General features: G+C 45.5%; 1 protein-coding gene across 5 annotated transcripts in view; it reads right to left on the bottom strand.

The window, feature by feature from the left end:
- Positions 1–1,069: 1,069 nt before the first annotated feature.
- The window catches only part of RPS6KA1 (ribosomal protein S6 kinase A1), a 116,350-nt gene continuing 104,104 nt past the window's right edge, over positions 1,070–13,315 (bottom strand). For all 5 annotated transcript variants that reach the window (XM_083627088.1, XM_083627090.1, XM_083627092.1 and 2 more), the window contains 8 exons: positions 12,813–12,938; positions 12,235–12,324; positions 11,435–11,593; positions 10,986–11,147; positions 9,634–9,710; positions 5,471–5,588; positions 3,508–3,645; positions 1,070–2,166 (listed from right to left, as the gene is read on the bottom strand). In XM_083627088.1, coding sequence (XP_083483214.1) covers positions 2,044–2,166; positions 3,508–3,645; positions 5,471–5,588; positions 9,634–9,710; positions 10,986–11,147; positions 11,435–11,593; positions 12,235–12,324; positions 12,813–12,938 — 993 coding nt within the window. In that variant the 3' untranslated portion in view covers positions 1,070–2,043. The remainder of the gene's footprint in view (positions 2,167–3,507; positions 3,646–5,470; positions 5,589–9,633; positions 9,711–10,985; positions 11,148–11,434; positions 11,594–12,234; positions 12,325–12,812; positions 12,939–13,315) is intronic.

The raw sequence follows: 13,315 nt of genomic DNA, 5'->3' as shown, positions 1-13,315 counted from the left end.
GCAGCAGCAGTATGTTATATATTAGTCCCAGAGGTGAAGAGAAAGCAACAAATGGAAGCATTCAATTCTTATTTGACCAAAAAGCTCTCCTGGCCACCAGTTTGTTCAAGGTGCTGGTTCTTCCCTTGAAAGCTTCAAGTCAAGATAAGGAACCTTTTCCAGCCCAGGGACCACATGACAGTTGTCAGTGTGGCCAGAGGCAATGGTGGCTGGGGAAAGTAGATGAGATTCTTACTGGTGTATAGGCGGCTATATTCCAGCTATGCAGAAGTCAAAGGTTTCTACACACACACACACACACACACACACACACACACACACACTCCATCTCTGTCCAGGCAGAATTCAAGGACACATTCCAGCCAGGCAAAAGCAACTGAGGAGGGTGAGGAGCAGGCCCAGTGAGGGGCTACAGCTTGGGGAAGAGTTTAGAGATCTGGAAAGGGAGGACAGTGTTTGGCCTCTGGGACTGAGGTTCCCCATTCCTCCTCTAAAAGGTCTGCATTCAGGATAATAAGGACTATCTCCTCCCACATGAACCCTCTTCCTCTTAAAGATGTGGGGATAGGGGTTCCACATTTCTATCGGTTTTGGAGGCATGAGTATTTGGAACATGGGAGAGGGTCTTCACCTATATTGTGGAACTGATGTGAGAAGTGAACCAGGCAGGAAAAAGCACAACCAAGCACAGGGAGGCAAGGTATGGGACGGTTCAAGCTCTCCTGTTCTGTGCAGCCCTTTTAATCAAAGTGAATGGAATAGCCACCCATGGCAACCTGCTCTATGTTTAGTTTAGACTAAACTGCAAGAGGTCTTTGAAACATTCTCCAAGAAATTCTAGGTAGGAACAGCAACACGAACACACTACCCTCTCAGGCGTTCTCTAACACATTATGATTACTGGAGATTAAGAGTATGCAAACCATGCACAGGAACAATAAACTGGGATTACAATAATATTACCAATAAGGAATAAACTAGTTCGTCTTCACACTAGGTGCAATGTAGAAGAAACCCTACAGCACAACAAGGATGGACAGGCGAGTATGAAGTCAACCAGTAAAAAAACTTCAACTGCATGGTATGCTTTATTTGAAAATTCGGACAGAAACCCTGAGTTACCAGCCACAGAATCAGTTAAATAATAAAAAAGAAGCTGATTTTTTGCACTTTGCATCATGAGGCTCTGGATTGTGCTATTTGATAGAGAATTTTTAAAAACCAAAGACAACCCCCCCCACCTAAAAAATGATATTTTCACAGTGGGAAAAGTTTTCTTACAAGCCCATTGCACGTTCAAAAGCTAGATATAATCCGGCAGAGGTCTAGGAGTCAACTGGATTCAAGGATATAGAAAAAGGAGTAATCCCAGAACCTTGCAAGTGGGAGAGTGTCCATGACATTGTGATATCCAAATGGGGAAGGGGGGGGACAGAAGAAGAGAGGAAAGTTTGAAATCTTCTTGGATAGCAGCCACGTGGCCTGGAGGATAGGAAGCATGAAGTTCAAGAAGCTCATGCACACAATAACTCATAGATTACGTAAAAGAGAGAGTCTGCACAAACAGAGCGGATCCTAAGAACAAACAAGCCACCCCATTAGAGTGACCTTGGCGAGAGGGGAGGAGCGAATGCTGTTCCAGCTGTACCAGGTTTGCGTTGCAGGGGCATCAACTTGGCCAAGGCGCCTTTTTTTGCAAGTGGAGGGGATTGCCTGTGTCACTAGCATCACGCCACGGACTGCTGCAAGTTCAAATTCTGTCATTCACCTATATAGATCCCTTTACAAATAGTCTCTCTGTACACTTAAAACAACAACAACAAAAAAGAAATCCACAGGGATAGCAAGAGCTAGTCTTCCTGAAGGCACTTGGCCCTGATGTGCATTTGAGGAAGTGCTTCAAAGTGGACTTCTAGCTGGGGTGATATTTTCCGGCTCCTTTCCAGAGCAGCTTGTGCAGAGTAAGGAAGCAGCACTGGCTATGCGTGTGTGTGTGTGTGTGTGAGAGAGAGAGAGAGAGAGAGAGAGCCCAACATTCCCATGTCACAGTGTGGTAGACGGGAGCTTCTTGACTCGCCTCTGAGCCAAGAAGGAAAACTCGATGGGTTTCAGCTGGGGTCCTGGCTTTGAGTTATTCAGTGCGGAGTACGTGGCAGCCATAGCGCCCTAGGAGAGAAGAGCCACAGGTGTTTGCTTAAGTGACACACACAGAGAAACCCTCCCCAATACCTCACCAGGAGCCTGAAACAAAGCCAAGCCAGTGCTACTTCGGTAAAGTATGAATGCGCCCAATAAGCTTGCAGACACATGCATTGTACCAGGTAGGCTTCCTCGGCAACTGGAATTGGCTGCAGTCTCCATGTTGAACATACATTTGAAGCAAGCCCATGTAATGTGTGAAACAGCCTCCCGCAAAGGGGTTGCTGTTGTTGCTTCTGAGAGTAGTCCACAGTGCCTGTTCTTGTGAACAAGCTCCTTGGAGTGGTGCAACCTACCACCCATATGCACGACTCCTTGCTCTGCTTGACTGGCTACTTCTGCCAGGAGAGACTGGCTATGCCATTTACAATGCATTCCCCTTGTACTGTACACCAGTGTGTTTCCACACCCAGTTCTAGGTGCTGGGATTTGACATAAAGCAGGGACAGTGGACCTGTGGCTCTCCCAATGTCATTGGGACCTACAACTTTCATCAGTTTTGGCCACTGGCTATGTTGCCTGGGGCTGATGGGCTTTGTGGTCCAACATCATGTGAAGGGCATCACATTGGCTAACCTTCACTTAAATGGTCTGGGTCCAGTATGCCTCAGGGAACATCACCTCCCATGTGATTTTGCATTCCTTCTTCCCCAAATTTTGAAATCTGCCAGGGAGTCCCATCCCTTAGCGTATCTACTAGGAGCAGGACCTGCTCACAGTTACCATAACAATGTGGACTGACTTCCTCTTTGTCTTATTTCCTGGAGGATTTGGAGAGAATTGAGAGCTGCTTAATAGAAATAATAGTGACTGTTTATGATGCTGCTTTTAATGTAGCATATTTTCGATGCTTTTTCATGTCTAGCAGCTTTTTGGCTCTATTGGTTCCCTCTACTCCTCAGCTGACATCTAGCAGCTGCCATTCCAACAGCCTGCAGCAGACAAAGATGGAAGCTGAAAGAGCAGCTCCATTTGGCTCATCCTCTTCCTGTTTCCATTCCAGCTGGTCATTAAGAACTAATATGTACCTACTGGAATTGGTGCCTGAGTTTGCGTGGTTTCCTTTTCCCTCCTCACCTTCGTTCCTTTTGTGACATGTCTTTTAGATTGTAGGGACTGCTTTGTTTTTATTGTTATTATATAAGCAGCTGTGGGAACATTTTCAGCTAAAGAGCAGATAAACACCCTTCCAATATTTTAAATGAATAAATAAATATCAATATGACCAATGTGTTATATGTAAGGTGACAATGCAGGAAGCACACAAATCCCTCTCCCTCTGCCACCACCTCCCACTCAGATTTGTACCTTTACAAGCTGTACATCCTGGTGATTTAACTGGCTCTGGGGCAACTTGTCCTTCTGGGTTATCCACAAGTGCTGGAGGACTTGCTTGGCTGTCAGGCGCTGATGAGGATCAACGTGGAGCATCTTCGATACCAGGTCCTGCAACAAGCATTCAGAGAATATAGCTGCTGTATGCCTTTTTCACCTGGGTGACCTATAAATTCACAGATTTTTGACTGGCTGATTAGGCCCGCACTGCTATTTCTCAAGTTCCTGGCTATATTTATTTGATGCCTGTTCCCAGAATCTGACTTTGGTTGTCTTATAGAAGAAAGCGTACCCTTGATTGCCAGGTGTAGACCTCTGTCTTCTACAGAGAGTAAACTTTGTTTCTTGTGCATCTGGCGACTTTTAAAAGTACTTAGGGACGCCCCCCCATCTCCCTCTTTCCTCCTATCCTTCTTATTGTAATAGCTCTTCTATTTAATCTACACTCCTATACCATTCCAAGTACCCAGTGGTGGCAAGAGGACTGCATAGATTACTATCAATCCATAGGGGAAATTTCTGCATTCCAAAAAAGACTGATAACAAGATCCCAGTCCATTGTAGGAATAGGTAAGACAGAACTTCCTGAAGTGTGTGTGCTGCTTTGATTCAAGACCCCAGCGGGCAACAACCCAGCCACATTTTTGAGGGTGGACACAGATGACCTTCGCTAGGACCTCTTAACTTCCTGCCCCCTTTGATATTTCCTTTGCTGTATTAATTTTAGTGCCTGCAACAAAAAAGCCCCTTCTCTGTTTAGGCAAGCCTATCTTGACATGTAATCTTATTTTATTATATGTATTTTAAAATAACGGCTGATTTTACGTATATTTTCATAAATTTCAAGTGAACTTGCTTTTAACTTTTGATTTTGTGAGTTTTTCTTCATAAACATTAAGCAGTTATGGGTGATTAAGTGGTTTATAAATCCTGTTGATTAAACAAATAATTTTAAAAGCCAAATAATGTCACCCTTTTTCATACCTTTAGAATCTAGTGCTGACTAGATTCCAGCCACCATCTCACTTCACCCTTCAGTGCCCTGGATGTTCAATTATTCTGGGGCATCGTGAAGGAAAAAATGTCTGCCGCCCCCACAGTGAAACATGGCAGTCACCAGGCCCAATATTTGGGGAAATACCAGAAGTCTAAATTTCTCTTATATGACACACTGAACATGTAGAAAATTATTGCCATTACCATGGATGTTGGTGGGGTTATTCATGCTCCAAGCCAAATTATAATAATTGAGGGATAGTCAACTAAGTTCTACTCAAGACTCATTGAAATGAATGAACATAAGTTAGCCATGTCTATCAACTTCAGTGGGTCTGCTCCAAGTAAGACTAGCATTGAATACCACACCCTAAGGTCTGGGCAATGAGGTCAAGAAACTCTGCAACCAGGATTGAACATCCAGTGCTATTTTGGCAGACCTGCCCATTTTATGTAAAAGCAGTCAGTATCAACATCTCACACACATCTCTGCCCATTTAAGATCCGCATGTTTTATTCTGAAAGGCAGGGAGGAAAAGATGGAGCAGAAGATGTAGGAACAAGGTCAGGATGTGTTACAGAATGGGAGCAAGAGAAGCAGAAGTCACGGACAGCATTCAGGGAACAGGCACCACAGCCTTGCAAACATTGCCTGAAAACCTTTCTAACCACAGAGTTTGAAACTAGAAAACAAAAGTGAGCAAGGAGATGTTCTCAGGAATGCAAGTGTTGCTCCACACAAAAATTCTGCAGAGACCTGAAAGGGACCAATAGCTCTCCAGATACCATGTTAATGACAAGAGCAAGGTGCAGGGGTCACTTCTCTGCAGGACAGGAATTCCTTCCTTTGGAGTCCAGGGATATAGCAAGCCCCTGCCCCAAGCCAGAAGAAGGATGGCAACACCCAAACTCCACTTTGAACATTGGCACTCAGACTTACCTTGGCTGCGTCTGAAACTGTGTCCCAATTCCCCCCTTTGAGGGAGAACTTCCCCCCACCTATTCGCATGAGGATCTCCTCAGGGGTGTCGCCAGGCCCATTTGCAAATGGGGTGTACCTGCAAGAGAGGAAAAATAGTATTTTTATTTTTTTATTTTTAAAACTGCAACACTATGGTAGCAGATGGAAAGGAGGGGTGGTAAGCCTGGAACAGTGGAAGGAAGGAGGTAAGGTTGGAGATGGGGGTGGGGTGGGGGGTGGAACTAGCAAGGGACAAAGAAGTGGTGCTAAACTCCTAGAAGACTTCAGCAGATATAAAGCTTTTCTGCACAAGTTGCTTTTTTGCAAAGAAAGGGGGTAAAAAAATACCTCCATGAAAGCTGGGATTCTCAGGAGAGACAGATAGACAGACACAGTCTCCACACTATAAGATGTCATAAATCATTGTAATTATGACCGTGCAATAAGTCAAGAGTGCCTTATTATAAGCTGAATTATATGCTCTAGTCTGTCAATGATTGGCTGGGTGTAGAAGATTTTGCCGCAGGGCAAAGGGTTGGCCAGACCAACCTTCAGGTTCATTATTGCTCTACAATGGTTAATAATATGCTCACATCAGTTTTTAAATGTACAATTTGTAGTAGTAGTAACAACAACAACAACAACAACACTATACCCACAGCAGTTTTTCTAAAGCTTAGAAGTATTGAAAAAGAATGGGTGGCACCATATAAAACTGTTTTAAGAGGTACCCACCAGCTGGAAACAGAGAACAATCTTTTAATGGGAGTGTCTCAAAAACAGTTCCAGGTAGGCCCAGTTCTGCGCCAGGTGATGGGAGCAGCGAAGCCAAGGCTGAGTGGAAGTGTACATGCTTGGAATGCAGAAGGTCCCAGTTCAGTTCCTGACTCTTTGCCAGAAACCCGGAAGACCTACACGGCCAGTCAATACTGAGCTAGTTTGGCCAATACTCCCACCTGCTATAAGGCACTTTCCTATGATCCTATGCAGTTCAACCTATTTATTATGTTACTAAGCAACCCCTTCCTGCACTGGTAGTGGTGGTGGGGCACTCATGGAAGCTCATGAGATCTCACTGGAACCCAGAAGCTGCTGCTGATGGTGTTTCTCTGCTGCTGGAGGCAGGTGATCTGTTGTGGGGTGGGGGTCAGATCTGCCACCCCCATGCACCTTGCTATAGAAACAGATTGCTTCATATTGCCTCATTAAAAGGATGGCACACTGGGGATCTCCACTGAGCACTGCCTAATCTCCATAGCTGCATCCAATTGCAGCCACTGAGCCATTATCTCATTCCTCCAGTGAACCCTGGGTAAAAGGGTCTTCACAATTTGGGATTCCTCACCCCCACCCCATTTAGTGTATTGCTCCCCCCAGCCCCATGCTCTTTGCCTCTTCCCAAAATCATTGGGATTCCCATCAGGCCCTACATTCTTCCTTCAACCACTGGGACTCCTGAGAAACACCAGAAGAGAAGGACACTTTGTGCATTCAAGGAAAACGCTGACACCTAGTGGTTAAGACCAGTTCTGGGACACCCAAGCTAAGGGTGTGGCGCACCTTCCATTATTTTTACAGACAGAAGAGAATATTATTCCACAGAAATCTTGGGGACCGCTTGGCTATCATCAGAAGGCACCTGATGAAGCAGCCTCACTAGGGCTAAACAGATCAGAGTGGTAAGTGCCTTGAGCCCTATCTACGTCACCAAGTCCCTCTGAAGGGAGGCAGGATACAGTCGTTGACATGCATCTAGTTGTAAGGTTAGGGCCAGCCAATGACATTTCACTGCCTCAGGTGGAGCAGCAAATGACATTCTCTTCCCCCACCCCAGTCAAGGTAGTCATACCCAACACTAATCAAGTTGTTTGGCACCTGAAGCAGAAAATCTCACATGCTCCTAGGTGGTAAAACTAGGCTCAGTGGCTGCAATTGGATGCAGCTATGGAGATTAGGCAGTGCTCAGTGGAGATCCCCAGTGTGCCAACTTTCCCTCCTAGGTGGTAAAACTGCAACAATAAATTAAATAACTAAACAGTTTGCTGCCATTTCATGACACCTGATGGGGGGAGGGGACACCTCACTCTGCAAAAAGGCAGTTTGTTGCTGGAAGTGAAAAAAAGATGGAGTCCCCACACCCCAGTTCCATGCCCAAAAGCTGACCAGACTGGTAACTGATTCTAACTGCAACACAGGTGACAAAGATAGCAATCCAAATACCCACATTTGAAAGCAGCAGGCTGCCAGGTGGACCAGGCTGAATGGTTGGTGTGTGCCACTACCGTCCACACTCCACACCCCATATCCAGCCTCTGTTCCACAAGGCAGCTGCCTCTCTTCACCTAATGTCTTACTCTGTAGGCTGGTCCTACTCTGTCCTGCTATTTGCTGGAGATCCAGGACAGTTAATAGGCATCCATCTAGAACCAATAAGAAACTTGGGGCTGCAATGTTTAATGGATCGATTTGATTAGAAACTCTTTAATCATCTGAAAATGTGCATCTGATTAAAACTAAGTAGCATCTTTTTAAAAAATCATTCATACAAATGCTCATAAAAACTGCAGATGGCAAGCACCACCCTAAAATAGGCATTTTATCTTCTTATAGAGGACAGAACAACTCTTATTAAGATGATGTCAGCTACACACGTGTGTATTCATGTAAAAATGACGAGCATATGCTTCTTGCTTTGGAAATACTGTTTTTACCTAAATCTTTAATGCTTAGCCTCTGACTCCCCTGCCACTTTCCCCAGGGTAACCCTTTCAACCTTCCTCCTTCCACCCAATGCAACTGCAAATCCCCCTTTTCACTTACCCAGCACTATTATGAAGGTGTTCCTCTCTCTTATTTTACCTCCATTTTTCACCTTCAGCCCCATTCCCATGCCTCCTCCTGTTGTTTCCCCCAGCCCTTCCAAGGAACCCGGTGTAATCCTTGCTCCCCACCACCACTTTCACCAGCCATCTCTGTTATCACATTGATCTCTCTCCCCACTTTCCCTCACATACAAACACAGACTAATATTTGCCTCTCCCAGTCTCCTTCAAGAACCCCCCCTTTAACCCCCCCTGCCCTCTTCCAGCAGCCCTATATCGGCTATCAACCCTCCTCCTGGACCTACCTTCTTCCCTCCTTGCCACATTCCCCCAAATGCTCCCATAGCTTGAAACGCCCCCTTCAACCCCAGGCACTGCCACCTGCCCTCTCCCCAATTCCTCCTCCTCCTCAGCTTTCTTCCCCCCATCATTAGAGCCCTACAATTCTCTCTCACATACACCTTCACTCCTCCCCCCATATTCCCCCTCAGTCCTCCAAATACCACACTGAGCCCCATGCCAGTTCCACCTGTCTCAGCCTCTGCCCAGGCCTTACTTTGCCACCACCCCACAGTCATTCACCACCACAGACATGGCTCCCTCCTTTTTCCTTCTCCTTCCTGTGCCTCCTCTTCTCCTCCTTCCTGACCTCCACCACCATGGGTGATGCTGTCCTTGCTCTGCCAGGGAACTTCTCTAAACAGATGGGATCCCAGCATGGCTGCTTACTCAGGCTGTCTACTCTTCTCAGTCCTCCACCTTCTGTCGTGGTGCCTGCCTATCTCCCGCCTGCTTCTCCCTGCCCTGATATTAACCTGCCCCCACTTGCTTCTTGCTTCTCTTCCCCTGTCAACATGCCGTTTTCGCAGGGCAACCTCACCCTGCCCTGCCCCTAGAACCTTGGTAAACAGCCAATGAAAACATTGTGATGATGGACTAGTGCAAATATTATATAGAAATATGTGTGCATGTGCGCACATGTGCATGTGTGTGGTGTAAAAAATAATAATCATACAATTAAGCAATTAAATTTTTGCAGGGAGCTAGCATGGTGTAATGCTTAAGAGTGATGGATTAGAAATAGGAAGGACTCAAATCTCTTGCTCAGCCATTAGGTACACTGGGTGATCATGGTCCACTCATTCGCTTCTAGCTCAGCCTACCTCACAGGGGTGTTGTGAAGGTAAACGGCAGAGAGAGGACAACCATGTATGTCCCCACCCCCTTCAGCTCCTTGGTGGAAGGGTGGGATAAAACTGTAATAAATAAATAGGGCTGAAAACCTACTGTTAACCAAGCACAATGGATGCTGGCACCTACCCTGCCAACATTGTGTAGAGGAGGATCCCTAAGCTCCAGATATCACAGGCTTCATCATAACCTTGTCGCTTCAATACCTAAATGAGATAAGGACCAAGAAAAATGAGAGAGAACATCAGGTCACATCCATACCACACATTTAAAGCACTATTATACTACTTAGAATGCTGGTAGCTGTTGCTTGTTAAGGATGCTGAGAGTTCTTAGGAGACCCCTTACAAAGCCACATTTCCAGCGTCATTAACAAGCTACAGTTCCCAGGATTCTTGGGAGAAAGCCAAGTGGCACAGGAGTGCTTTATCTCCCCAATAAGAATGAGAATGAATGCAATAAGAAGTGGGGACAACTTGAGCTGGTAGCCTCTTCCCTGTTCCTTTGGCTCTAAAAAGAAAGTAGTGAAGAGAAGAACACAAGTGGATTTTATCTGTTTTTAGGCCTGTAGCATAATGAACTAAAAAGACATTGCGTCAAACACACAAAAGCCAAAACTCAGATGTTTAGGGACATGTGTGTATGGTGTCTCACAGCTGAGTCTCGGAACACATTTTTGCCATACAGCATAGGTGGATCTAAGAAACCCAATTTTGCCTGCCAAAAGTTTAAAAGAAGCTATGGCAAAGCCAACAATTGGCCACCATAACTACTGTATAAAGAACAAGAAGATTTTTTTTCTGGAATAGTAGAGAGATAATCGATTATTTGCTGATGGGTGGAGATTAATACTCTGCATATTAGCTTTCTGTGTTTGCTTTAGCAGCCCAATGGATTAGACAAAATTTCACTGAACAACATGGGGTCCAGTGTGCTGGAGACGACTGGTGCTAAATTGTACCTCAGTACTGTTTGCATTTTTGTGATGGCCAATGTTTTTTAGCAGATAAATTTGACTGCCTGCCTGATGCATCTGCCAAGCAGAGCATACAACCACCAGGGGTCTATTAATCTACAGAATATAATTCTGTCATATTATAATCTGCAGCGCAGACATCTTGATATCATCTAGTTTGTTCTAGGCCTAAGATGATTTGGTGAAACTGGCTGTTTATTGGAAAGGCAATTCTGGTCTGTGTTGAGCAATCAAACTGTGTGTGAACCTGTTTAGCAACAGTTAGGCCAAGCGGGGAAGGGACAGCTAGCAGGTCAAAATGGAAGTGTCCACGTCAATCAATGTAAATGTCATATTTGTACAATAGCTAGCAAGAGGCACCATCAGTACAAGGACACATTCCTGCTAGGCACAGTGGAAATCTGCTTGTTTGCACCTATATGCTGAAATGCTTGAGAACAGTAGAATGAGTGTATTTTGCAGACTATGGCAGCAATAGATGCAGTGAGGCTCATGAGCTACTCACCTCTGGAGCCACAAAATTGGCAGTATAGCAAGGGGTCATGAGGAGCCCATTGTCTGCCCTCAGCTGCTTGGCGAAGCCGAAGTCACAAATGCGAATAGACTCTGGGTTGCCAGATTCATCTACATAGAGGATGTTGCTAGGTTTCAAGTCTCTGTGGACCACCTGTGAAGGCAACAGTGGAAACCACAGGTTATTCCCTAAGGTCATGGCTGCCTTCCAATTTACAAACAATAGCTATGTATTCGCTTATACCTTGGTTTTTCTGTTCAAACACACTCTAAGTTTCATCCTTCTGACACCAGACAAATACCTTAATATCTACCAGGCGATTTAAGGCCCTAATTGGTTATGTTGCTTCTCCCCTGTTGACACACTTGCTTCTTTGCAACTGGATGAGAGAAGGAGAGATCTCTGCAGCATTGGCAGGCTTCTCCATATCTCCAACTTACGCCTTGCGAGTGAAGATATTCCACAGTCTTGCAGATCGTGTGCAGGACAGAGCTGGCCTCCCTTTCAGAGAAGCACTTCTGCTTGAGGATCCGATCCAGCAGCTCCCCTCCTCTCATTAAGTCCGTCACCAGGTAAACATGCTTGCCATCGTCATACACCTATCAGATGGACATGTTTTAAAGAAGTTACTATTTAACTACACTCCTGAATCCTTTTATAAGCATACAGAGTGGAATTTACGACCAAGTTACCCAGCTTCGCATAGAGTCCATTAAAGGGTAGGAAACTGCACAGGGCAAAGTGTGTCCTGCACACATTTGCTCCACGATGCACACAAAATTTGGTAACGGGGATAAAATTTGGCTTTGGCGTTGTGATGCCCAGTCCATGAAACTAGAGAAACTGCTGCATCTGATCCAGCAAAGCACAGCTGGAAAAAATACAACCTGCATGAGGGCACAGTGACTAGTCTCTCAGAGAAAGTGTCCGTTTCATACTTGTTCCCAGGCATCCAGAAACATTGCCATTGCAAGGGCTGCAACAAAGGATATTCAAAGCTATATTGGAGTGAAACATCAGAATTCACTTGCACACGGCTATGTAGACACCATGAAACTTGCAAGGCTATTACTTTGCAAAAGGTTGGCTGCGTATCCAAACTGGATGGCACAGAGGGAGAGAAGGGACACAAATTTACATGTTTTTATGGAAGAACTACAATTTTAGTTCCTGAGACACATGCAACCCACCAGCAAGCAAGGCCCTGAGTTTCCAATCAACCCTATTCTATTACACTCACATCCTTCAGGGTGATGATATTTGGGTGCTGTCCATACCGTAGGAGTATCTCAATCTCCTCTGAGGGATCCTGCTTACTCTTGTCAATCACCTGCAAGAAGGTACCTCACTTATTGCAAAGCCACATCAATTTAGCATTTATATCACACGAGTGTTCAAAAACACTTTGCACACATTGGCTCAGTAATTGTTCCAACAGTCCTCTAGCATTATTCCCATACTGCAGACTGAGGCTGAAGACATAAGACAGAGACAGAGAGGGCAGCAGCAGCACAAATGCCCAAAGCCACCTGGCAAATCCATGGCGGTACTGAGATTTGAAATCTGAGTTCCCTTAACTACTAGGCTGCACCAACTCAGGTCCAAGGTCTTGCTGTGCAAAGAGAAGGCTGGGACTCTGGAGTCTGATGCCACAAGGCTTAGGATTTAAGAGCTGGTTGCCAGCCTTGGCTCCTCCTCTCCGCTAAAAAAAAGCATCGGCAAATAAAAATTCCCTTCAACGATGTCACGATGTCATGAGATTTTTTTTTTTTAAAAGGTACAGCTATTCATGAGCAGGTTGACGAGAGAGGCTCTGACCTTGACAGCGTACTCTGTTCCCGTTGCCTTGTGAATGCAGCGCTTGCACACCGAGTAGGAACCTACGCCAATGGCCTCCTTCACCACGTAGCCGTCACTAAACTGGTGGTTCTTACCATGCAGTTGCTGGAAGTCAGATTGAGTACAAAGAGAAGAGGAGGGGGAGAATTTAGGCTGCTTCAGTGGGCCAAGCTTCCTATGCTGACTGAGGCACACAAAGGGCTTCGGTCTCTTTAATTTTTTTACTTCAAAAAGAGGCTGTAGGCTGTGGGTGTGTGGAGGACCCAGACCGGGACTCCAGGTGAGGTTTTTTTGGGGGGAGGTTTAACCTTTGCTCTCCAGAATGATTTCCCCCATGAACATCCTTCCCCAAAACTGCTACTTTCCTCTGAAAGTCCCTGGTTCAATAGGGCTGGGAAAAGAGCCTGCCTGAATTTCTGGAGCGCCCCTGCCAGTCAGTGTGGACAGTACTAAGCTAGATGGATGGTGACTCCGTGTAAGGC

This window comes from Podarcis filfolensis (assembly GCF_964270895.1).
Source record: "Podarcis filfolensis genome assembly, chromosome: 8".
Taxonomy (NCBI): domain Eukaryota; kingdom Metazoa; phylum Chordata; class Lepidosauria; order Squamata; family Lacertidae; genus Podarcis; species Podarcis filfolensis.
This window is presented reverse-complemented; position numbering and strand designations above follow the sequence as displayed.